The 24,144-nt window shown below is 40.3% G+C and overlaps 1 protein-coding gene across 2 annotated transcripts in view; it reads right to left on the reverse strand.

Moving 5' to 3' along the window:
* Window positions 1-24,144, reverse strand: part of LOC124463141 (long-chain fatty acid transport protein 6) — a 44,435-nt gene that overhangs the window by 15,607 nt on the left and 4,684 nt on the right. For both annotated transcript variants that reach the window (XM_047014901.1, XM_047014899.1), the window contains 4 exons: window positions 22,381-22,505; window positions 21,863-22,057; window positions 20,377-20,467; window positions 19,972-20,170 (listed from right to left, as the gene is read on the reverse strand). In XM_047014901.1, coding sequence (XP_046870857.1) covers window positions 19,972-20,170; window positions 20,377-20,467; window positions 21,863-22,057; window positions 22,381-22,505 — 610 coding nt within the window. The remainder of the gene's footprint in view (window positions 1-19,971; window positions 20,171-20,376; window positions 20,468-21,862; window positions 22,058-22,380; window positions 22,506-24,144) is intronic.

The following is a 24,144-nucleotide window of genomic DNA, read 5'->3' on the forward strand; positions in this document are numbered from 1 at the left end:
GCCAAGCAACACATTTAAGAGCCTATCAGAGCCAGTCCACGGGTTTATTAGACATTCTCTGAGCCTATCCGAAGCGCACTTTATAGCTAGCCTATCTCCCTTCAAAACAAGCCATGGATAAAGAAAAACAAAAGAAGAGGAAAATACATTTTACTGATAGAGAAATTAGAAAACATATAGTTTGTATACTGAGAATAGAAGCGTGTTCACGGGGAAATGTATAATAATATCAACACAAACAAACAGAAACAATCAGCTGGAAATCGATCAACAACAAAATTAACAGTGGATTTCTGCTACCACGGACGACTTTCTCACCTTAAAGCCCCTTCCATGTTGCCTATTAACAAGACGCGCTGCATGTGCGATCAAACTTGTGTTAGCCCTAATTAGGCTACCATGGATAGGATATATCCAACTTACGCCTGCTCCCCACAAGGCGTAAAATGTATACCCAGGTGCAGCACATAAAGGGCTTAAGTCTAACTGGTGCACTAGTCGTAACTTTAAGTTAGTCGTAACTTTCAATTCTACGTCTGACGTAGCGTACGTCCAGGCGTACGCCCAGCTGGTGCACTCGGCTCCAGTTGCTGAAGTCTGGGTTGAACGAATTTGAAGGTAAAAGGACAACACTGGAATGACTTGAACTTGCTGGAAAAAGGTAGCAACCGTTGGTCATTGGCAACAGACTGGCAACATTTCTAACCTAGAATCTAGGAGGAGAAACTAATCATGCGTAACTGCACACCCAGTCCTGTTCAGACAGTTTAAGATGACATCAAAATAATAATTCATAGTGCAGGGTTGCCGATGTTGTCGTTGTCCCTGGTGAGTGTTTTATACGTAAATAACAAGATCATGATACATCTAAGCAGCGGATCATTTCTTGCAAGTGTGTCAAAGTGGTATGTATTAACACCGTAGGCTTGAATAATAACCGAAGGCGTGAAGCTAGAGAGGATGCACTGGAAGATTTCCTACCTAAGCTTGATGTACAACTTCAAATTGAAAACGGAGAAGATATTTAGAGTAAAGACAAGTTACTTTACATATGTGTTCAATATCATCAAATAACAGTAAAAGTTTTCCAGTTACTTAGCGTTTGTTCGTAGGATTAACGCCAGCTGCAGCAAACACTTACCCAAGGCCTGGTTTGGCTGTTCGTGACGGTCAGCTATGACAGTGAGCCTCGATGTTTGCAGATTTCTGTAAAACTTGCTAAGTAAAAACGATCTAGCTAGATTATGTACACTTTAACCTCAATGTACATATCTTGTTTGGTCGATTGTGGAAAAAAAGTCGAACCGTTTTTAGTTATGGAGAGCCATCGCGCTAGCTCGATTATGAGAAATGTAGATAGAATCTACACCTCAAACAAGTTAACCTGGACGCAAAACTGTGCATCCAATCCACAAAAATAAGGATATTTTCCGAGACCCAAGACTCTGCCGAAACCATTGATATCCTTTATGCGTCTGTGTGGTCAGAAGTACAACTCTTTTGGCAGTTTCCTAAACGTCACCCAATTCTGCTTTCATGGTGCGTGTCTGTTTGGTTGCCACGGTGATGGCGCAGCTGTGATCGCTAACGAGCTGGGCAGAGAGAAAAAACACATTTAGCTGGAATCCACACCTCAAACAAGTTAACCTAGACGCAAAACTATACGTCCTATCCAAAGAATTAGGATATTTTCCTTTTTTTTTTTACCCACCTCTCCATTGAAGGTAGTGAGGGAATTTGAAAGGCTGCTCTCGCTTCAAGGCTCAAAGCTGAAAATCTATAAATGTGAGCTCTTTAGTAGTTAAATTGGCTGAAAGAGGACAACCTTTCCTACATTTTAAGGTAAAACTTGTTTCTGTAAGTTAAACTATATGAACGTCAGAGGAATTTGTTTGACAATTTAGTTGAATATCTCAATCAGAAAAATCAAGAAAGAGCTAAATTTTTCATGTATTTCAAACTGTTACAATTCAAAATTGGCTGAATATATTTGAATGAGCTGAATCATTTGGGAATAGCTGAATGTCTTGTGAACATTTTAAAGGTTTAATGGTGTCTCTAGCTGAAAGTATGCTGAAGTAGTTAAAGTTGGAAGAAGAGGAAGCTTTTTAATGATTTGAAATCATTTACCATTACTTTTAATGGGACAATAATTTGCACAAAAACCTTAATTCTTTAAAAAGTATAAAAGTGAGAAATACCACAAGTCATAGCCAACATCTCCTGAAGGAGCTGAACGTTTTGATACAAAAATTGTAGGAATCGGTGAAAGTATGCAGGACTAGTTAAAGGCTAAAAAAACGGCGGAAGAACTAAGAAGTTGATGTAATAACTAGAAAAGGCTGTTCCTGCGAAACAGCAGTGAGAATGCTGAAAACCTGAATGGGGATAGCTGACCATGCTAAAAAAGCTGAAAATAGTGAAAATGTAGTAGAACGTTATAAGCTGAATGTCTTGTGAACATTTTAAAGGGGCAATTGACTGGGTTTTTTGGGTATTTCACACTGTTCCTTAAGGTCTCCGAATAGGGTGTGTAACATTGGTTGGGTTGAAAATGGCCCGGGTGCTGTTCTATGCCCTCTGACAAATCCTCTGAAATGTTCCCGGGAAAAAACACTAGCTTTTCTCCTTTTATGGTATGCTCATTAATATTTAGATAAGCTGCGCGCTGATTGGTTGGTTATCAACAAGTGAAGCTGGGAGCAAAAACGCAACACGGCCAACAGCAGCACTCGCTGAAACACCGAAGTTGGAGACTTGAAATAAAAACGCGCACATAAATCTATTGTGTCTACACAACACTGTTTTCAACAGATTGACTATATATCATTTGAAATTACAACATTACTTGTTTCCACTTCTGTTGTTGAAGCAAACTGGATTGACTTAGGTGGGTAGAACGTTAGGCTACAGCTTAGCAACCAAACCATATCGTGATTCTACTCGGCTTCAGTTAGCTAGCTAGGCTAGCTGTAGATATCTTGCTGTAAAATAACATGACAAAGATCTGGACAAACATGCATCGTGAATTGTAGATTTTCATTACACAGGTTATTTATTTGAATGAAACACAGTCAGGAACATGAATCAACGTTAGCCCCATTGCCAATAAACTAGGCTAAATTATCACACATTCTATGCTCTTGCGTTAACTAGCAAGCTTAACTTGTTTACATGCCTACAGTCTAGGTGTTACTAGTAACAGTTACTAGCAATGCTAACGTATCCTGTATCTAAAACCTGCCTTTCTCCAGTTCTTTCAAATAGATTATCTAGACAGGCGTTAGCAATAAGCCAGACTGCAGTTCGTTTTCTGGCTATTTTTCGGAAGCTTCCCTTCTAATGCCGACTACAGCTAGTCTAGCTAGAGTCATTTGATGTGTGTAGAAACGTATTTAGCATTCTACCTGGTATGCTATATACAGGAAACGTTAGCATTGCTAATAACTGTTAGCACAACATCATACTGTCCTTATAGCTTGCGGTTGCAATGAGCATACGGTTGGAACAGCACCTCTTCCCAGGTTCAGCTTCCTAGCATATCCTGCTTGAAATTGTCCAAGGTTGTCAAAACTGTCTTGGGTGAAATGTTCAGAGCAAATGAATGATTGAGTGTCGAACTTCGCCGGGATCTTCTCATAGACAACAGCAGCCATGCCTGTTGAATGTTTGGCTCCTTGGGAAGACTGTGAGTGTTAGCCTTCCCTGTACAGCCTGGAACACAGCATTTACGACCGTGGTCCATTTTCAATATCCTAGTTATAATTCAAAACGTTCTTCTTTGTAATTCCTTATAAGTAGCCTACACAGAGCAGCGCGCAGCTAAACTAGTATCAGAGATAGACGCTACCTCGGGCTGGTCTGGATGTAAATTGTGGGGCGTGACAAAGATACAGACCAGAGCCAATAAGAGGGCGATCACCGGTCCTACGTAGGACCGGTGGCTTTGTTGAAAAGCTAGCGTTTTACAGCCAAATTTTTTCTTTTTGAGATTTGAATAGGAAAGAGGTGTCAATGGACTTTGATATTCACAGTATGTTCAGTTTACCCTCCGAACTGTCGTTTTTCAACAATGACAAGGTAAAATTGGTTTTGCAGTCAATTGCCCCTTTAAAGGTTTAATGGTGTCTCTATCTGAAAGTATGCTGAAGTAGTTAAGTTTGAAAGAGGAGGACTGAAAGTATGCTAAAGTAGTTAAGTTTGAATGAAGAGGAAGCTTTTTTAACGATTTGAAAGGATTAACCATTACTTTTAAAGGGAGAATAATTTGCACAAAAACCTTAATATTTTTTTTAAGTATAAAAGGGAGAAATACCAAAACACATAGGGGAGAGCGGGGGCGAAAGTAACACGGGACGAAAGTAACAAAGCGACTTTCTCAGAGCCCTGACTTCATTTGCTTTCCAAGTTATGACAGCACCTTCAGCATGCAACCATTGATGGAACTGCCAAATTTCACGTGATTTCGTCATCGTTTGCCGCTGTTAGGTGCGGAAAGCACTTTTCGAGAGCGCAAAGTAAATTACTGAGGCGGTCCTTTTTTTCTAATTAGAAGTTGTGTTTCCCGTTTCATGTGTCACAGTCACAGATCAATCTACAGGTTATTTAGTGCTCTAACACATTCTGAAGGTTGCCTTGTCAGAGTTTTTCAGTATAAAAGTAAATCTGGTTTTAATGTCAGGAGTTCCTGTCAGGACGAAAGTAACACTTGTTACTTTTGTCCCGCCGCTAATGCAATAGTATGTGGTGAATTTCTGTTTGTGGAAAGCATTTATTAAAACATGTTTATATCATATTATATCAACAGAATATGGCAAGAGTGAGGGTCAGAAAGACAGACAGAGGTCTGATTCAGTAAAAAATGATAATAAATATTTGGTGCAACTGAAATGTAAAATTCATAGTTTTTTTGCAAAACTAAAGGACAAATATGTTTGCAGTTACATATTAACAAGGTCATAGTCAGGTATATGTAATAAAAACTAGAGTAACGCAAAACATCTAGCTTGTATTGTTGTGTTACTTTTGACCCACCCCTGTGTTACTTTCGTCCCAACTGATGGGGTCGAAAGTAACAATGTGCAAATTGTGTTCAAAATGAAATTATACTGAAGTTGTTCGACATTTGTACAAAATACCATCTGGTATTGATAGACCACACTTATAAGTTATAGACCCAAGCAAAAATATATCTGTCTAAAACATTTTCTTTTAAAATTACGTTTTTCTGAAAAATTTTACTTTCGCCCCCGCTCTCCCCTAGCACACATCTCCTGAAGGAGCTGAACGTTTTTATTGAAATATTGTTTTATTTTTATTGCTGAAAATACAGAAATGAGAAAATACCCGCAAGCTGAAAGCTGAAATGAATTTAAAAAATGTGTGAGTCACACAAAAGAGGCAGTGTGGAAGCTGAACTGTATGATCTAACAAAGCTAATAGCTAAAATAGCCTACAATGCGGGAGAAGCTGAAAGCTGAACTGTTAAACAGGAGAAGAAGTAGGCTAGCTAGTCGTAACAAGAATATTATCGTTTTAACAGCTGAAATTATAGCCATACCATTGAGTGCATTTACTCGGCTTTCTTAGTAGGATTCAAACATACAGCAGTAGGGCCGATACAAGAAGACACGGCGACACTTTGTTGCAGAAGGATGATGGTGCAAGTTTCGTCCGTGGAGCATACAACGATTAATAAAAAAGAATCATGTAGACGTGTTTATTGAGTAATCGCATAACTAATTACACATGTAAACGGAGTAATTGTATTATTGGCATAAACCGACAGTTGCTAGTAATCGGGTTTGATGAATGATGAACTTTATTGGTTTGTCGAGAATAACAGAAATTTGCCTAGCATCCACACCTCAAACAAGTTAACCTAGACGCAAAACTATACGTCCAATCCCAAAAAATAAGGATATTTTCCGAGACCCAAGACTCTGCCGAAACCATTGATATCCTTTATGCGTCTGTGCGGTCAGAAATACAACTCTTTTTGCAGTTTCCAAAACGTTACCCAATTCTGCTTTCATGGTGCGTGTCTGTTTGGTTGCCACTGCAATGGAGCAGCTGTCCTCGCTAACGAGCTGGGCAGAGAGAATGACACATTTAGCTAGCATCCACACCTCAAACAAGTTAACCTAGACGCAAACCTATACGTCCGATCCCCCAAAAAAATATATTTATCGAGACCCAAGACTCTGCCGAAACCAGAGATGTCCTTTATATGTCTCTGCGGTCAGAAATACAACTCTACCTGCAGTTTCCAAAACGTTAGCCAATTCTGCTTTCATGGTGCTTGTTTGTTTGGTTGCCACGGTGATGGTGCAGCTATGATTGCTAACACGCTGAGGGCAGAGAATAACCAACATTTACCTAGCATCCACACCTCAAACAAGTTAACCTAGAAGCAAAACTATACGTCCTGTCCAAAAAATTAGGATATTTTCCGAGACCCAAGACTCTCCCGAAACCAGACATGTCCTTTATATGTCTGTGCGGTCAGAAATACGACTCTACTGGCAGTTTAAAAACAGGTCTACTTTCGAAATTCTCTAACGAATTTTACCCACCTCTCCATATCAGAAAAAGAGCAGCCAGCAGAGTGGCACAATCATAAAAAAAAGGAGCTAAATTTATCATGTATTTCAAACTGTCACGATTCAAAATTGGCTGAATATTTGAAAAAGCTGAATCATTTGGGAATAGCTGAATGTCTTGTGAACATTATAAAGTTTGAATGGTGTCTCTAGCTGAAAGTATGCTGAAGGAGTTAAGTTTGAAAGAGGAGGAATCTTTTTAATGATTTGAAAGGATTTACCATTACTTTTAATGGGACAATAATTTGCACAAAAACCTTAATTCTTTAAAAAGTATAAAAGTGAGAAATACCACAAGTCATAGCCATCATCTCCTGAAGGAGCTGAACGTTTTGATACAAAAATTGTAGGAATCGGTGAAAGTATGCAGAACTAGTTAAAGGCCAAAAAACCTACGGAAGAACTAGGAAGTTGGAATAATAATAATAAAGAGAAACAGAAAAACAATAGTGAGAATGCTTAACAGCATTCTCACAATAATAACTAGAACATGCATTTCCTGCTGAAAATGCGTTGGAATGCTGAAATCTGAATTTATTTATTTTTAATGGCTGAAAATACAGAAATGAGAAATTACCCTCAAGCTGAAATTAATTTAACAAATGTATGACTTACACAAAAGAGGGAGTGTGGAAGCTGAACTGCATCATCTAACGAAGCTCAGTGCTTAAAAACTATGCGGGAGAATACGTTTGAACGTTGTGAAGCAATTGAATAAATAGTTGAATTTCAAGAGGCAGTGTGGAAGCTGAACTGCATCAACAAAGTTATAAGAGCTTAAATTGCCTACAATGCGGGAGAAGCTGAAAGTTGAACTGTTAAACAGAAGAAGAAGTAGGCTATAGTTGTAACAAGAATATTATAGTTTTAACAGCTGAAATTATAGACCAATTATCACCTTACGTCATACGTCACACAACTGTCAAGCAGGCTCAACTGCGCATGTGGGTTGCAAAAAACGAACTTCTCCCCGTTCTATTACTCTTGGAGTGTCGTTCAGGTCATCATATATCTCTGGCCACTGGATTGCAGGGCTTGATATTAACTTTTTGAGGCTCTTGGCCTTTGGACAAATACATTTACGTTCACTTGTCTATGCACAAAAGTCACTTGACCCCGATATCCTTAAATAGCCTGTCCAAGTGATCGGGCAAAACTAGTCTGGCTAACGGAGGACGCTTTCTCAGGCAAATGACGAATGAAACAGACAGGTTAAAGAAATCCGAGATTCTGGCTATCTTCACCAGACTCGTATCTACATTAGGCAGTCCAATACAACATTGTGCACACTGCCAGTGAGCGAGTCTGACTGAGGCTAACGTCAAAACAGTGTAACTGGGATGTAGTCTCACTCAGATTGCCAGTTTAAACAAATCAGAAAAATAATCGGACCAGCTGACTAAAAGCAGAATTCCCATATCTCTTGAAAGCTGCCCTGCTCGACTTTTTGTGGAATGTAGAATTTACTGTAAAAGTGTAAAATTATGAACTTTGTGACATGACGTGAAGACATGATTTTTGGAACTTTCCTGACGCGCTTAGATTCACAAATGCATTTTTTCTAAAAGATATCCTCTGCAGCAGATCATCTCTTCCAATTGTAGCCAATCACATTACAGTAACGTGTCTATGTGGACTTCAACAACCTGCCATAATGACTGACATCGTCTCCTTCAGATCACGAGCAATGTCGTCTGGTAGCATGTAGGTGAAATATTGCTTGTTAATCTTATTAAACCGATGATCATACGTGATTGAATATTGTTGAGAATGGCAGGATTCATGTTTAGTCATTTTCCGTGTTTCCTAGGCTAACGCAGAGCCCGTCTACCCATATTAGACATTCTCCGGTGATTGGCTAAAATTGGAGACATCTGATAGGCTGCAGAGGATATCTTTTAGAAAAAATGCATTTGTGAATCTAAGCGCGTCAGGAAAGTTCCAAAATCCACACGAACGAATGCAGGGATTCACACCAACGAATGCAGGGATTTGTAACTTGTGTTTGTCAGGTTGCAAACGAATGTAATAGGGTAATTTATTTGTGAATCGCGTTACACTTGTGAATCACGAAATACATTTGTGAATCGTGTTACGTTTGTTTGAATCGTGTTACGTTTGTTTGTTTGGATCGTGTTAAGTTTGTTTGAATCGTGTTGCGTTTGTTTGTTTGAATTATGAAACTAATCTAACTCCATAGTAAACGGAGTAATTGTATTATTGGCATAAACTGACAATTGCTATCGGATTTCTCATGGTCAAGTGAACGCACTCAGTGGCGTAGTAGAACAAAACAGTAGCATTAGCATAGTAGTTAGCAAAAGAGATATTAGCAGCATCTTCAGAAATAGTAGTTGTAGTTTGGCATAAGATATAGCAGTATCAGTAGTGGTAGTAGTTGTGTTGTGGTACTCTTAGTCTTTTAATGAGACGAGTTGACTGAATCGCTTGTCTTGTGTCTCCACTAATCAGCTAATACCAATCACCTGTGTAAGAGATTGGCGCTTGTTTGTGTGGTTGCCATGGTGATGGTGCAGCTGTGGCTGCTAATGCGCTGAGGGCAGAGAATACGAGAAATTTAGCTAGAATCCACACCTCAAACAAGTTAACGTAGACGCAAAACTATACGTCTAATCCAAAAAATAAAGATATTTTCCGAGACCCAAGACTCTGCCGAAACCAGAGATGTCCTTTATATGTCTGTGCGTTCAGAAATACGACTATAACGGCAGTTTATAAATCTTGTTATTTTTTGTTTTCTGTGACAAATTTGTCACCACATTTGCATTGGACTCTATAGAGAGGTGGACTTTGTCTCGCTTTCGTGGGGCTCTGAACAAATGTGTAAGTCTTTTAGATTCCACAGACAACTGTCTACAACCAGCACAAAATTAGCTATCTATTGATCCAAAAACGAAGCATGAAGAGCGAAAATTGTGGCAAAGGTGGCAAACTAGAAATATGTTTTCAACGACATCCGAAGCTCCCCTCCTCTCTAGGCGATTCAGTCTGAACTCAGGGCTTTCTCGTAAACACCCATGTAAATCTCAGAAATGGTTTAAAAAAGTCACAAAACATAATCAGTGATATAAAAAAAAGTTGAATAGATATCAAAAAGCTGAATTATGTAAAAAATAGTTTAGGGTTTGTCAACGTTTTAAAGTTTAAATGGTGGCTCTAGCTGAAAGATTGAGGAAGAAGGAGGATTTGGAAGTTTAAGAAGTTTGAAAGGATTTGAAAGAAAACTCCATTGGAAACCCATGTTAAAAATATTATGAATATTGATTTATATTAATTCAACCATAAGAGGTACAAAGCTGAAAAGTCATAGCGCCATGGCCTGAAACTGCTGAATTTTTTGATAGCTGAACGGTTTTAATAGCTGAAGATTTGAAGGCGCTGAAAGGTTGCGCGGAAGAAATAGAAGAAGTTGAATAAAGATTCAAAGAACAATACTTGGAATACTGAAGCAGCATTCCAACAACTAGAAAAGGCTGTTCCTGCGAAACAGCAGTGAGAATGCTGAAAACCTGAATGGAGATAGCTGACCATAATAAAAAAGCTGAAAATAGTGAAAATTTAGTAGAAAGTTATAAGCTGAAGCTTCAAAGTGCCCAAAGGGTATTTTAAATAGGGGCTGGAGCCTGACGAAGTCATACAACTACAGAAAAGAGAAGAAAAATGCAAAACAAAAACTGAAAAAAATCAGAAAGAAGAGAAACAATGCATACAAATGTGAAAATTTAGCAGAAAATAATTTGCTGGAGTTTCAAAAGGCCTGAAATGTATGTTAGAAAGGACCTGCAGCAAGATTAAGGCAGAAAAGTACAGAAAAGAGGAAAAAAAATGCAAAAGTTCTGGCAGTTGGAAGATAAAAAGGTATTTTTGAAAGGACCTGGAGCAAGATGAAGGCAGAAAACAGGACAAGAAGAAGAAAAATGCTAAAGAAAAAGAGGAACATTTCAGAAAGATGAGCTGCAGGAAAATTTGAAAATTGAGCAGAAAACCAGTTGCTTAAGTCTGGGTTGAACGAATTTGAAGGTAAAAGGACAACACTGGAATGACTTGAACTTGCTGGAAAAAGGTAGCAACCGTTGGTCATTGGTAACTGACTGGCAACATTTCTAACCTAGAATCTAGGTATCAGGTTCAAGACGGAGGGGAAACTAATCATGCGTGCCTGCACACCCAGTCCTGTTCAGACACTTAATTTAAGATGATATCAAAATAATAATTCATAGTGCAGGGTTGTCGTTGTCCCTGGTGAGTTTTTTTATACGTAAATAACAAGATCGTGCTACATCTAACCAGCGGATCATTTCTTAAAAGTGTGTCAAAGTGGTAGCTTATGTATTAACATCGTAGGCTAAATCATAACCGAAGGCGTGAAGCTAGAGAGGATGCAATGAAAGATTTCCTAGATCTAGATCTACTACTTCAAATTGAAAACGGAGAAGATATTTAGAGTAAAGACAAGTTACTTTACATCTGTGTTCAATATCGTCAATTAAAAGTAAAAACTTTCCAGTTACAAAGCGTTTGTTCGTAGGATCAACGCCAGCTGAGCGGCAGCAAACAAGTTATAACTACCCCAGCCCTGGTTTGGCTGGCCTCGATTTTTGCAGATTTCTGTAAAACTTGCTAAAATAAAAACGATGTAGCTGGATTATGTACACTTTAAGCTCAATGTACATACCTTGTTTGGCCAATTTGGTAGTTGAAGAAAAAGTCGAACCATTTTATGGAGAGCCATATCGCGCTAGCTCGATTATAAGAGAATAACAAACATTTACCTAGCATCCACTCCTCAAACAAGTTAACCTAGACGCAAAACTGTACGTCCAATCCAAAAAATAAGGATATTTTCCGAGACCCAAGACTCTGCCGAAACCATTGATATCCTTTATGTGTCTGTGCGGTCAGAAATACAACTCTTTGGGCAGTTTCCAAAACGTCACCCAATTCTGCTTTCATGGTGCGTGTCTGTTTGGTTGCCACGGTGATGGCACAGCTGTGATCGCTAACGAGCTGGGCAGAGAGAATCACAAATTTAGCTGGAACCCACACCTCAAACAAGTTAACCTAGACGCAAAACTATACGTCCAATCCAAAAAATGAAAATTACACAGTTCTCAAATACACATGTATGGTTTTAATGAATGAACACAAAAATTAGACCATCACATAGCCTTACAAAAATGAACGACATTGAATAATTAACGAGGCTAAGTACCGCCAGAAACTACTGGTACATCGCATTCAGTTGGTTTAAACGGCTGCTATAATTTTAGCTGACCACTAGATGTCACTGTGCTCTCCAATTTCAATGAGTAGAACAAAACAGTAGCCTACCATTAGCATAGTAGTTAGTAAAAGAGATATTAGCAGCATTTGCAGAATTAGTAGTTGTAGTTGGCATAAGATATAGCAGTATCAATAGTGGTAGTAGTTTTGTTGTGGTGCTCTTATTCTTTGAATGAGACGAGTTGACTGAATAGCTTGTCTTGTGTCTCCACTAATCAGCTAATACCAATCACCTGTGTAAGAGACTGGCGCGTGTTTTTGTGGCTGCCACGGTGATGGTGCAGCTATGATTGCTAACGTTCTGAGGGCAGAGAATACCAGAAATTTAGCTAGAATCCACACCTCAAACAAGTTAACCTAGACGCAAAACTATACGTCCAATCCAAAAAATAAAGATATTTTCAGAGACCCAAGACTCTGCCGAAACCAGAGATGTCCTTTATATGTCTGTGCGGTCAGAAATACGACTCTACCGGCAGTTTAAAAACACGTCTACTTTCGAAATTCTCTGACGAATTTTACCCACCTCTCCATTGAAGTTAGTGAGAGAATTTGAAAGGCTGCTCTCGCTTCAAGGCTCAAAGCTGAAAATATGTAAATGTGAGCTCTTTAGTAGTTAAATTGGCTGAAAGAGGACAAGTTTTCCTACATTTTAAGGTAAAACTTGTTTCTGTAAGTTAAACTGTATGAACGTCAGAGGAATTTGTTTGACAATTTAGTTGAATATCAGAAAAAGGGCAGAGTGTGCCACTCTGCTGGCTGCTCAATCATAAAAATCAAGAAGGAGCTAAATTTTTCATGTATTTCAAACTGTCACGATTCAAAATTGGCTGAATATTTGAAAAGGCTGAATCATTTGGGAATAGCTGAATGTCTTGTGAACATTTTAAAGGTTGAATGGTGTCTCTAACTGAAAGTATACTGAAGCAATTAAGTTTGAAAGAGGAGGAATCTTTTTAATGATTTGAAAGGATTTACCATTACTTTTAATGGGACAATAATTTGCACAAAAACCTTAATTCTTTAAAAAGTATAAACGTGAGAAATACGAGAAGTCATAGCCATCATCTCCTGAAGGAGCTGAACGTTTTGATACAAAAAATTTAGGAATCGGTGAAAGTATGCAGGACTAGTTAAAGGCCAAAAAACCAACGGAAGAACTAAGAAGTTGGAATAATAATAAAGAGAAACAGAAAAACAATAGTACAATAATAATAATAAATATAGCTGCAAGCAGCAATGTGGTGGCCAAGCAGTCAAATGACCCATAAAACACTTTAGAAATCCACAGAACAGGGTTCCGAGTGCATGCAGCAAGTTTGGTGTGAATCCATCAAAGATTTGCTGAGATCCGACCCAACTTCCTGTTTGATGGCTTAATTGCACATTTTGATTGCCTGTACCGGGCAAACGGTTGTGAAAATCAAACAATCATGTGATGGCCTTTGTGAGGCTTGGTCTGAAGATAATCTCTGCGAAATTTGGTGAAGATTGGACAACATGTGTAGGAGGAGTAGAGAAATTTTTTTTTCCAATGAATTCAAAATGGCGGCCGCATCAATTCGGCTATTATCACAAATGATGATGGGTCACACACGGGACGTCCCAAGATATCATGAAACAAAGGAATCACTTAATAAAGGCAAACAAATCAACAGTTATTGGCCAAAACACATTTTTGCTTCCTGCGGCCACGCCCAGTAATGACATGACACCAAATTCATTGGACAGCCTCAGAAGAGGGTTCCGAGTCATCACACCAGGTTTGGGGTTGATTTCTTAAAGATTAGCTGAGATATGATCCAACTTCCTGTTTGGTTGCTTTGTTGCCAATTTTGATTGGCTGTACCGGACAAACGGTTTTGAAAATCAAATATCCTTTGATAACTTCTGTGAGGGTTGGTCTGATGATGATGTGTGCCAATTCTGGGGAAGATTTGACAAAAATTGAGGGAGGAGAAGCAAAAAAACTCAAATTCAAAATGGCAGAAAATCTATATAACCGGAAATTGACGCCATGGTGTGCGTTGAACTCGTCTCGATCCAGGGAATCCAACGGTACCTCATTTTTAAAAATCGGTCATACGGTTCAAAAGTTACGTGTGTAAACACAAGTCCAACTTTGACCAGTTGGTGGCGCTAGAGTGCTCCAATGGGACACATGAAACTTGGTGAATATAAAGAAGGGACTGTGCTTAATGAGTGGCCAAATTTCACAACTTTTTACCATACGGTTCTAGGGGCTGCCATAGACTCCAATGACAGAAGAAGTGTAATAATAATAATAAGAAAAGGTAGAATCACTTATGTGGCTTCGCCGCTTCGCGGCTTGGCCACCAATAAAGAGAAACAGGAAAAAATGCTTAACAGCATTCTCACAATAATAATAATAATATATATGTGAGATAACAATGGTTGTGCTTGCCGAAGGCAAAGCACACTCAACTAGAGATGGTACAATTTCTGGGGAAATTGTAGGGTGTGCTTGCTTACTTGTGTTGGTTGCAGGGGTCCGTATTTAAATTACATTTCTGTATATTTTATATTAAAATGCATAGCCTACTTATTATTTATATAGATTATATAGATTTAAAAGCATATTTTTTTCTGCTCATTTACAACTCAAAATACTAAGAGTGAAGAGTAGAATGAAATAGTTGTCTTCTCATTTCCCCTGCAAGAGGGAATGGTGATCAGCAACCTCATAGTTGAATCAAAACGAATACATTTGGCAGACTGGTGTAAAAATTTACCTAATCTCTATGACGTAAACGTCATTGTAAGTTTTTCCATTCTCGTGATATTTTCAGGCATTTAACCTACTCATATTGCATTAATTCATTAATAAAGAACCCCCTTTGAAATGTATTTTAACAACAACGTTACCAGCAGTAGCAAGCTATCTCAGATGGAATCGCGATTCAAATAGTATCATCTGCTAACTGAAAATATGCCCCAAAAAACGTAAATAAGCTTGACATTTATTTAGGGGAAAATCACTCATTCATAAGAATGTCAGTGGTAGTGATCATTGTCAGTAACAAGGCAAAATGCTATATGGAGAAGCTGCCCCGGTAGATTGTAGGCTACAACTACTACTGTACTAGACTGTCTTGGTAGCGATTGTGTTGGTTGAATTCGATTTAACGTTACTTCCATTGTACGGTCTAGGCTGAAATGAATTATTTTCATGAACAGATTGGCAAAGTTTAGGCTGTGGCAATGGAGTTCAGGTTAGTAGTCACTACAGTAGTCAGATAGTTTCACCAAAAACATGTGCCGCCGTTTGACTTCCTACAGTACTGTAAACAGCTGTGGAGATGTTTTTGTTAGCTACAGTAGCCTACTAGGCTACCTAGCCGCTAGCACTGTTCTGTTAGTAGTCTTTACCTAGCAGCTAACGCTGTTTTGTAAGTAGCCTACTAGGCTACTGTACAGTGTTGCAGTGAGCTACACTAGTTTGAAACCACAGGTAATGATAATTTCACCCAAAAGTCGTTTACTTGTAATATGATGTCATAATAAATCCTACAACGAAAATGTATCGGAGAAGAATGTTTATTTTAACGATTGAAAACAGATGCATCATAGACCGCTGTAGTATGTGTTGCCCGGGCAACAGAGGCTAATGTCATGATGCTAATGCTTCAGTGAAATAGTAGACTACTGTTTCCGAAAGTAGACGTAACTACTTCCTTATATCAGCTTATATTGTACATTACACTTCACAATTGTGTTTCATATCACAAAGTAAAAGTATCTCAAAGTAAAATGAGTAAATAGTTATCACCCTGGCCTATTTGCTTGTGGCGTTTCTGCTCCTCCCTTGCAGTAAAGCAGTTAGCCTAGCTATCTCCCAGAAGTTAACGAGCTGCTAAACTAATGTTCTGCTAGAGGTAGTCACGCGATATTTCGTGACGTTAGTGACGTCAGTAGCGTCAGTGACTGTGGCTAGCAAGTTAGCCACTGTTAGCTTCACTTTTGCCACAAAAACTTAATTAAAACCTAAACCGTGCAACGGAACATAAATCCCAATAGAACCAACGCAATCGCGACCAAGACGAACCTTTTGACATCGACGTTGTCTATGTAGTCCAAATATTGACTGAGCCTTAGGGGCGCGAAAATAAACAATAATAAAAATAATAATATATATGTGAGATAACAATGGTTTGTGCTTGCCGAAATAATAAAACCAAATAATAAAACCACCAATAACAAATATGTTTCCTCCTTACGGAGGAATCCTAATAAAACTAACAATTACAATAGGTGCCTGGCAGCTTCGCTGCTTGGCCCCTAATGAACTGACAACATAAGTTATACGACTTACAGTTCTCAAGGACGCACACACGCAATCTCAACTGCGCTGTGAAGCCTGTGTCCGTGCTATCCTCCGATATGCACTCTAACAATCACTGCTGATAAACGGCAAAACAGTTTGTACAGCCCTATTTCTGATACCGTGGCGGCAGACATTTAGCAGTAGCGGGCCGCCACGGTAAAATCTACATAGCTGAAACACTGAAATCAAATCAGAGACCAAGTTACAATAGAAAAGCTAATTATTAGCTACTCTTGCCATTAGCCAGTCCTTTCTTTCTAACCAACATTTGTCTTTTTGTGTAATTTCAACATTTGGACAGTGTGTTCCAAGTCGCTTTACTTCAAAATCTGATTCCACAGAAAACAGATGAGAAAGTAAATAATCCATCTCACGCCAGCCATGTCATCGATCACGTTCCCCACTCTATCACACACAGTAGTTACTTGTCACGGCCACAGCCGTGCCCCCCTATTGTTTTTGGTTTTGCCCTGCCCTAGTGTTTCCCTGTCATTGTCTTCACCTGTGTCTCGTTGTCATTAGCGTCATTGTGTTCACCTGTGTCTTGTTTGTTTCTGTGTATTTAGGTTTCCGTTTTGTGTCCAGTCTTTGTCTTGTCATTACCGCTACTGCTGTCTGCGTGTGAGTACCCTACTTGTTTCCCGTTTTGCAATTAAACCTCTGTTTTAGACATGGCTGCGTCCTCTCCTGCGTTTGGGTCCTACCCCTCCACATTCCGTGACAGAATGACAAGACCACAAAAAAACCCAGCAGAGAGTTTTCGCAACCCTTACATAGGGACCCGCCTTGCCTTCGGTGGACCCCGAAGCCTGCAGCTGAAGGCCCACCCCAAGTCCTGGCTCCAGCCCGAACTCCAGCCTCGGTCCTGCCCTGGGCCCCTGCCTCGATCCTGCCCTGTGCCACTGCCTCATCCTGAGGTTGTGCCGCCCTGCGCCCGGACAAAGAAGGGTTGCGCTGCCCAGCACCCAGACCACCGAGGCTGTTCCTGCCGGGGAGTCTCGGCCGCCGGTACTCAGCCCCGTTCCTGCCCTGTACCCCAGCCTCGTTCCTGTGCCCCAGCCTCGTTCCTGCCCTGTGCCCCAGCCCCGTTCCTGCCCTGTGCCCCAGCCCCGTTCCTGCCCTGAACCCCTGCCTCGCCCCGAGGTTGTGCCGCCCAGTGCCAGGCCACCTGAGGACTCCTGGCCGCCTCCTCCTCCGCCCGAGGACTCCTGGCCGCCTCCTCCTCCGCCCGAGGACTCCTGGCCGCCTCCTCCTCCGCCCGAGGACTCCTGGCCGCCTCCTCCTCCGCCCGAGGACTCTTGGCCGCCTCCTCCTCCGCCCGAGGACTCCTGGTTGCCTCCGCCCGAGGACTTCTGTGCCCGCGCTCCCATGCGCCCCCTCGTCCGCGCCCCCTCGTCCGCGCTCCCAGGCGCCCCAGTACCTGAGCTCCGGCCGTCCCCCGGACCTGCCCCGATCCTCTGCCTTGCCTCCGGGCCACCCCCCGGACCTGCCTTGACCCTCTGCCCTGCCTCCGGCCGGACCTACCTCGACCCTCTGCCCTGCCTCCGGGCCGTCCCCCGGACCTGCTCCGACCCCCTGCCCTGCTTTGTGGGACGTCGGGTGACGTCCCTTGAGAGGGGGGTACTGTCACGGCCAAAGCCGTGCCCCCCTATTGTTTTTGGTTTTGCCCTGCCCTAGTGTTTCCCTGTCATTGTCTTCACCTGTGTCTCGTTGTCGTTAGCGTCATTGTGTCCACCTGTGTCTTGTTTGTTTCTGTGTATTTAGGTTTCTGTTTTGTGTCAAGTCTTTGTCTTGTCATTACTGCAGTCTGCGTTTGAGTACCCTACTTGTTTCCTGTTTTCGACACGGCTGCGTCCTCTCCTGCGTTTGGGTCCTACCCCTTCACATTCCGTGACATTACTAGCACTTGACTGTACTGTCTATACATCCGCTGACATTGGTCAACGGCCTGTGAATAAATTTAGCCTAAATGGTCGATAAGTTAGAGGGTGTGCCTGAAAACCTGTCACACTATGAAGATGAATGGTGGCTGATGCGTTTGGGCCGGAAAAAATATCATTTAGATTTGAAACACTGTTTTTAACAATAACTTTCTCATCTTTATTGTAAAAGAAAGGGAGGGTTTAGCCCTGTTACCCTATTTATAACAGCCTTCCATGGATAGATTGTATTGTAAGTTGCCACTGTCTTTTACAACACTAGATGGCACCAGATGACCCCAACTTAAAAATGCAATTCACTTAAAGGGATTTTATAGGTCAACTGCAGGTTTAAGGATCTATTCTCCTCCTGCTTATCATCCATTAAATACATCTGAAAAATATAAACTTCATAGTTGATTGAGAACCAATTTGGTAAGCTATCTACAACTACAGTCATGACATCATATTATCCTAATAACATGGCAAACCAGATAAATTAAGTTTATCTGCCAAACCAACTCAGAAACACATACATTGCAACAGCAGACAAATGTATTCCCTCAAATAAAATTAGGTAGGCACACATATTGCATGAATTGATCAACGGAGTAAAATGACTGGAGCAGAAGTTTTCTAGGAGGACACAAATGATGGCTTTGTGACCCAAAAAGCCCCCAATGTTTCAGCCAACACAACTATATGACCCACCTTGTACCCACTAACAAGGCCCTTTAGTGACTTATCTCCTTGTCATGGTACTGTAACTACCTCCCATAAAGCCCCCCAGTTTAACCCCCTTCAACAATCATGGAATCACAGAAGAAGCATGGTGGGAGCGAAAGGCAGATCCACTTGTCAGAGGGGGACTCTGAGTTGTTTGTCTAATTAGAAGTGCAGCACGTATAGTTGACAGACAGGCATTCCTTTACAAATTCTTGAGGACCTTATGTTTTTCGGAGTTGTTTTATGGACAGAAAACAGGGGGGGGTGTTATTCTCTTGGCTACAGTTTTGTGCCACCTAGCCAACTTGGATTACGCTCAAACCGAACAACAGCCAAAGGGCCTGGAAGGCATATACGAGGGGAGTTGAGGAGGGTGAGAATGAATAGGGGGGAGGATTTCCAATGAAGATTTTCTTTAACTGGAAGAGAGGGGAACTACTGATAGCTACTGGCTTTACTCGGATAGTAGCATATGCATGACTACAATTGAGAAGGCAATCAGTCACACGATTGAACGATTGAACGCTTGAACGGAGGAAAAGACATGAAAAGAAAACTGAACCACTTAATAACTGTCCTTATAAACTGGTTAGAGAATATAGAGGATGATATATGGATGGTTATGTGCTCATGGTTTATTTAACTTTTGGTGCCCAACTCTTGAAGCATTGATAAAAGCTAGAAGAGATACAGTATACTATCTGAAATGTATATAGCCTATATTTACATACGTTGAGGATATTTGGAAGGAGTCTTTTGTGTGGAGGATTTCAAAATGATGACCATGTGATATCATACACATTATACAGTCTCAGTGAACTTGTTGAATTCAAATGAGCTATGTACTACAGTAACTCAAATCAGCTGTTATGGGTGTCATTGCTTGTCAGTATTGCTCCTTCCCCCACATATGCATTCCCTGGTTCGATCTTGGGCCCCCCTTACTTACAAATGCAACTAACGTCTCCTAAACATAACTCCGCCAATGAAAATCTAGCATTCGTGAGGATGGGCAGTATTTATACTGAGAATTGAGTTGACTTAATTCAACTGTATTGTATCTGTAGAGCTTTACCTAAATGTGTCTCCAATACGATCGCGGAAGTAGACAAAATCTCGGTGGTCCTGGAGCATGAGGTCCCCAGTGTTGAAGTACATGTCTCCCTCCCTGAACACATCTCTGAGGAGCTTCTTCTCTGACTGCAACTCATTTCCAGCATAGCCCAGAAAGGGGTTCAAGGCCGACACGGGGGCAACCAGGATGCCTGTCTCCCCTATGGATGCGCGTACATAGGTAAACCCGTTAAAAGACAAGGATATAGATGTAGATCAAAAGAATTGTGCACACACACACAAACACAAGGCATTTATCAACTAAATATAGATGCACAGGGTCATGCAAACACAAGCCTGTCAAGGCACACATTATATACATACAACATGTGCATGCAGAAAGACAATGAAAATTAATTCCTGTCACCTTTGTTTGCTTTTGTACATCTTCCAGTGTTCGTTCGTGTCGGTTCAAACAGTTGTGGGTTAAATTTCAAGAGTTCAAAGGGCATATTCAGCTGCAAGACAATGGGGCAAGATATTGTTGGTGATAGCGTGGCAACAGATAAGGGCTACTTTTTAAAATACTTTTGAGGTATAAAACAGTCCTAGAAGTGCAGTTCAGTCTCTGGAAGTTTCAGTCTGTAGGTCAAGGTCAGTAGCTCAAAACAAATGCCCTTTGTTTATTCTTTCACCTAAAAAATACATTATGTTCAACATTGCTGTGCTAGCTATGTGTCTCAAAACACTATTTTTCGGAAATAAAGCCGCGGCTTATACCCACATTTTTTCTTGTGGTGGTGCGGCTTATATTTCAATGCGGCTTATAGCACGTTTTTATAATAAAACAATAGTGTGCAGCTTGTATGAATGGGAATTTTGAGCTAGCCGACAGCTATCTACACAGGTTAGCATGTAGCCTGGCTTTATAGCAAACTGGGATAGCGGGTCAGTGACAGGCTTGTCAAACGTACCAAACCCAGCTTTGACAGCTAGCGTTTATAGCCACTGTATGTTTATAGAAAAATATCTAAAATTGGGTTGAAGTTACCTCACTAGGGAAAGATCAATGGCCGCTTGTTGTCAATTCAGGCTAGTAGTTTGTGCCGATGCTAGAATCATAGAGTGAGTAGCTATACTGGTGGCCCGTGCTAGCTGGGTATTTCGCCCTTGAACAGTAGAAACACTTTTTTTGTAAATACCATTGAAATATTAGTTAATTCCCCGGCAATAAAAAACATTCATTACGCACTTTCTTAGCCTGCTAACCGAAAAAAAAGAAAGTTTTGAATATTTTATTGTCAACCACATTTTCGCTAGTCATTGAACGTTGATAAAATAAATTCTTTGGATGTAACTGCTAACAAACATTAACTATAAATGAAATTTGTATACAGAATAATTTGTTTCTGGACATAACCTACTATCCACGACCAAAGTTTGTTTCACAACAGCATGCTGTAAGATCGCCTATATTCGTGCATTGCTTTGTATCATTGTTCCCATATCAAGTGCGGCCTCTATTCCCGTGCAGTTTATACTCAGATTTACAAACACGAAGCTCCCATGATGGGGTGCGGCTTATAGAAAATGCTGCTTATTTTCCGAAAAATACGGTAGTAATAAAGTGGAACATAAACCACAGATTGAACCATGATGAGTTATTTAGTATAAATATTAATCTGCATTTAAAATGTTTGTCCTATACTGTAGCTTTGTTGTCACATTTTAAAACTAGTCCAACACATAAAAATAATACATGATGTGGTGAAACTCCATATCATCCTAGTCCAATTGTATAGGCTACTTGGATGGTTTTGTGTGTCCAAGTCTTAAATATTTGCGTCCAGGGAAACAGTTTTCAAGCCTTTAAGCTAATTAAATAAAGAAAAACTAATGACTCCCCATCTGACCTTGTTGAAATAGCTGGCCCGTCCGATGGGCCCAATTTCACTTGTATAGTTGACAAAGCCGATGCTGGCTTCTGTGAGACCATAAGCCTCCCGAATGTTGATTTTACCAAAGCGTCTGGCAAACTCTTTCCACACATCTGGCCTGAGGCCACTCCCTGCTGCTACACGCACGTCATGGGTTCTCTCCTCGGGAACCTGTAGAAATATGTAAATGGTCAAATAAGAATCTACTGTAAGTATAACTGTTAAATATAACACAAGTGTAAGTATCTGTGTTATACACTCATAAATTCTTGTGTGATGTATTTTATATGTAAACTAGACCCAATAGGTTTTTACAACATCTACAACCCAACAACTTACATTTCTGACAGAGACATCTACTGCATAAGCGCACTAGTTACAACACGTTTCTGTCCATATCAAATAGCTTAGATGAGGACATTAGGAATTGAAATAACAAACGTCTGATAGGAAATGTAAAGAGCTAAATTAGAATGATCAGGATCATTTCTTACCACAGGCTGATTAACTAGGTAGCGACAAAGCTCCCCAATGTATTGAAAGACTGTGATGTTGTGTTTTACACAGTCCTTCCAAAAGTGACTGGCTGAAAACTTCTTTTTCAGTACACATGTGGCACCTGTGACCCAAAAACACAAAATTAGAGAGCTTCAAGCAGGAAGACAGGAGTAGTTTAAGAATGTTTATTGAGAATACACATATTGATCTTGGTGATATGGTTCTGCTTGCATCGGCTCTCCGCCGGTAACCCAACAAGACACCATCTCGACATTGTGGCAGAGAGCTTGATACACATTCCCCCCAAGGTAGACGGCACACAGAACCAAGGGTGGAGGCCGGGGAGGTGGAAGTAGGAAGAGAACAGCACTGAACATGCTGTTGCGCTGAGCAATGACGGAGTGTGGGTGAGTACCTGGTCTTAAGTACCTGGCGGTCAGGCTGCGTAATGTGACAGTGATGCTGGGTGATGTTTGCGAGTCTCTGAGTCTCCTGCATGAATCAACTCCGCCCGATAATACATTGTACTGCATCAGTCATAATACATTGCTAAAAATCTTTAAAGCCCCAATGTTATATTAGATTAGATTCAACTTTATTGTCATTGCACAGAGTACAAGTACTGAGACAACAAAATGTCGTTAGCATCCAACTAAATGCTAAACAAAAAGTAGAAATGAGTATGTGCAAGTGGTAATATATAGATACATAAGATTTATAGGATGATACAAGATTTGTATATAAATAGTATAAATATGAATACACTATACATAAATAAGAACTGTGCAGCAGTTATAAGGTGTGTGGTGGTCCAGGCCAGTGCATACTTTATATAAAACATTGTCATAATGGCACTTAGGAATGCTTGGCTGGACCTGTTGTTAGTTTCCTCCAGGATCACAATGACTCTTATTGAGTGACTTGTTGCTCTTGTAGGTTAGTTATAACGAAGTTAAGTCTTGTACTCGCTGTGAAATATTTTACTGTTGATTGTTCTTCTACAGGTACAGTCCTGCACTTTTTTGTGGTTCATGTTGTTTTAATTTGTAACTTGTATAACTGCATGCTCTTATGGGTCTTCCCTTTTGGCACTTGTTTAGTTTTTCACAATGTATGCTTCATGTTTTGGCTGCTTGCAATGTTTGGGATTACCTCGTTGTTATGTTCATTGACCTTTGCTCTTTTGTAAAGCTCTCTCTTGGAAGTCGCTTTGGATAAAAGCGTCTGCTAAATGCATAAATGTAAATGTAATGCTTCTCTACATTACTTTATAAATGACCAGTCATAACTTTTAAACCAATTGTATGGTTTCTTGGAACAATTTGGGAGGGCCATGGAAATTAGATGTTAATTAGCTCCCTCCCCAAGGCTACAGGCACTAGGTCAGAGCATACCAGGCAGTAAGTCACATGCCAAGTTTAGTTTGTGTTTGTAGGCCACACATGTAAGCACACACATTTTTTTCAGATTAAGCCTCACTTCAAAATGTTGGTTGTTGATGGAGTGGCATTTTGTGCCACTAATAGTTATGTTCAAGTAACCTCTAACCTAGTTAGACCCAGATTATATATTCATGAAAAGTGAGTGACCAAAGTCTCTCCAGTTTGTGAGTGCAGTTCAGTGTGTGTAAGAAAGAAATGAGTTGCAATTCAGATGTAGAGACAGTCTATCCATAGTAAATGTATTATTTGATTAAAGTAACCCTAGTGGACCATACTATGCCACAAGAACTAAGTGAATTTGAATTTCTATTTCTCATC

This window comes from Hypomesus transpacificus, unplaced genomic scaffold, assembly GCF_021917145.1.
Source record: "Hypomesus transpacificus isolate Combined female unplaced genomic scaffold, fHypTra1 scaffold_27, whole genome shotgun sequence".
Classification (NCBI taxonomy): Eukaryota; Metazoa; Chordata; class Actinopteri; order Osmeriformes; family Osmeridae; genus Hypomesus; species Hypomesus transpacificus.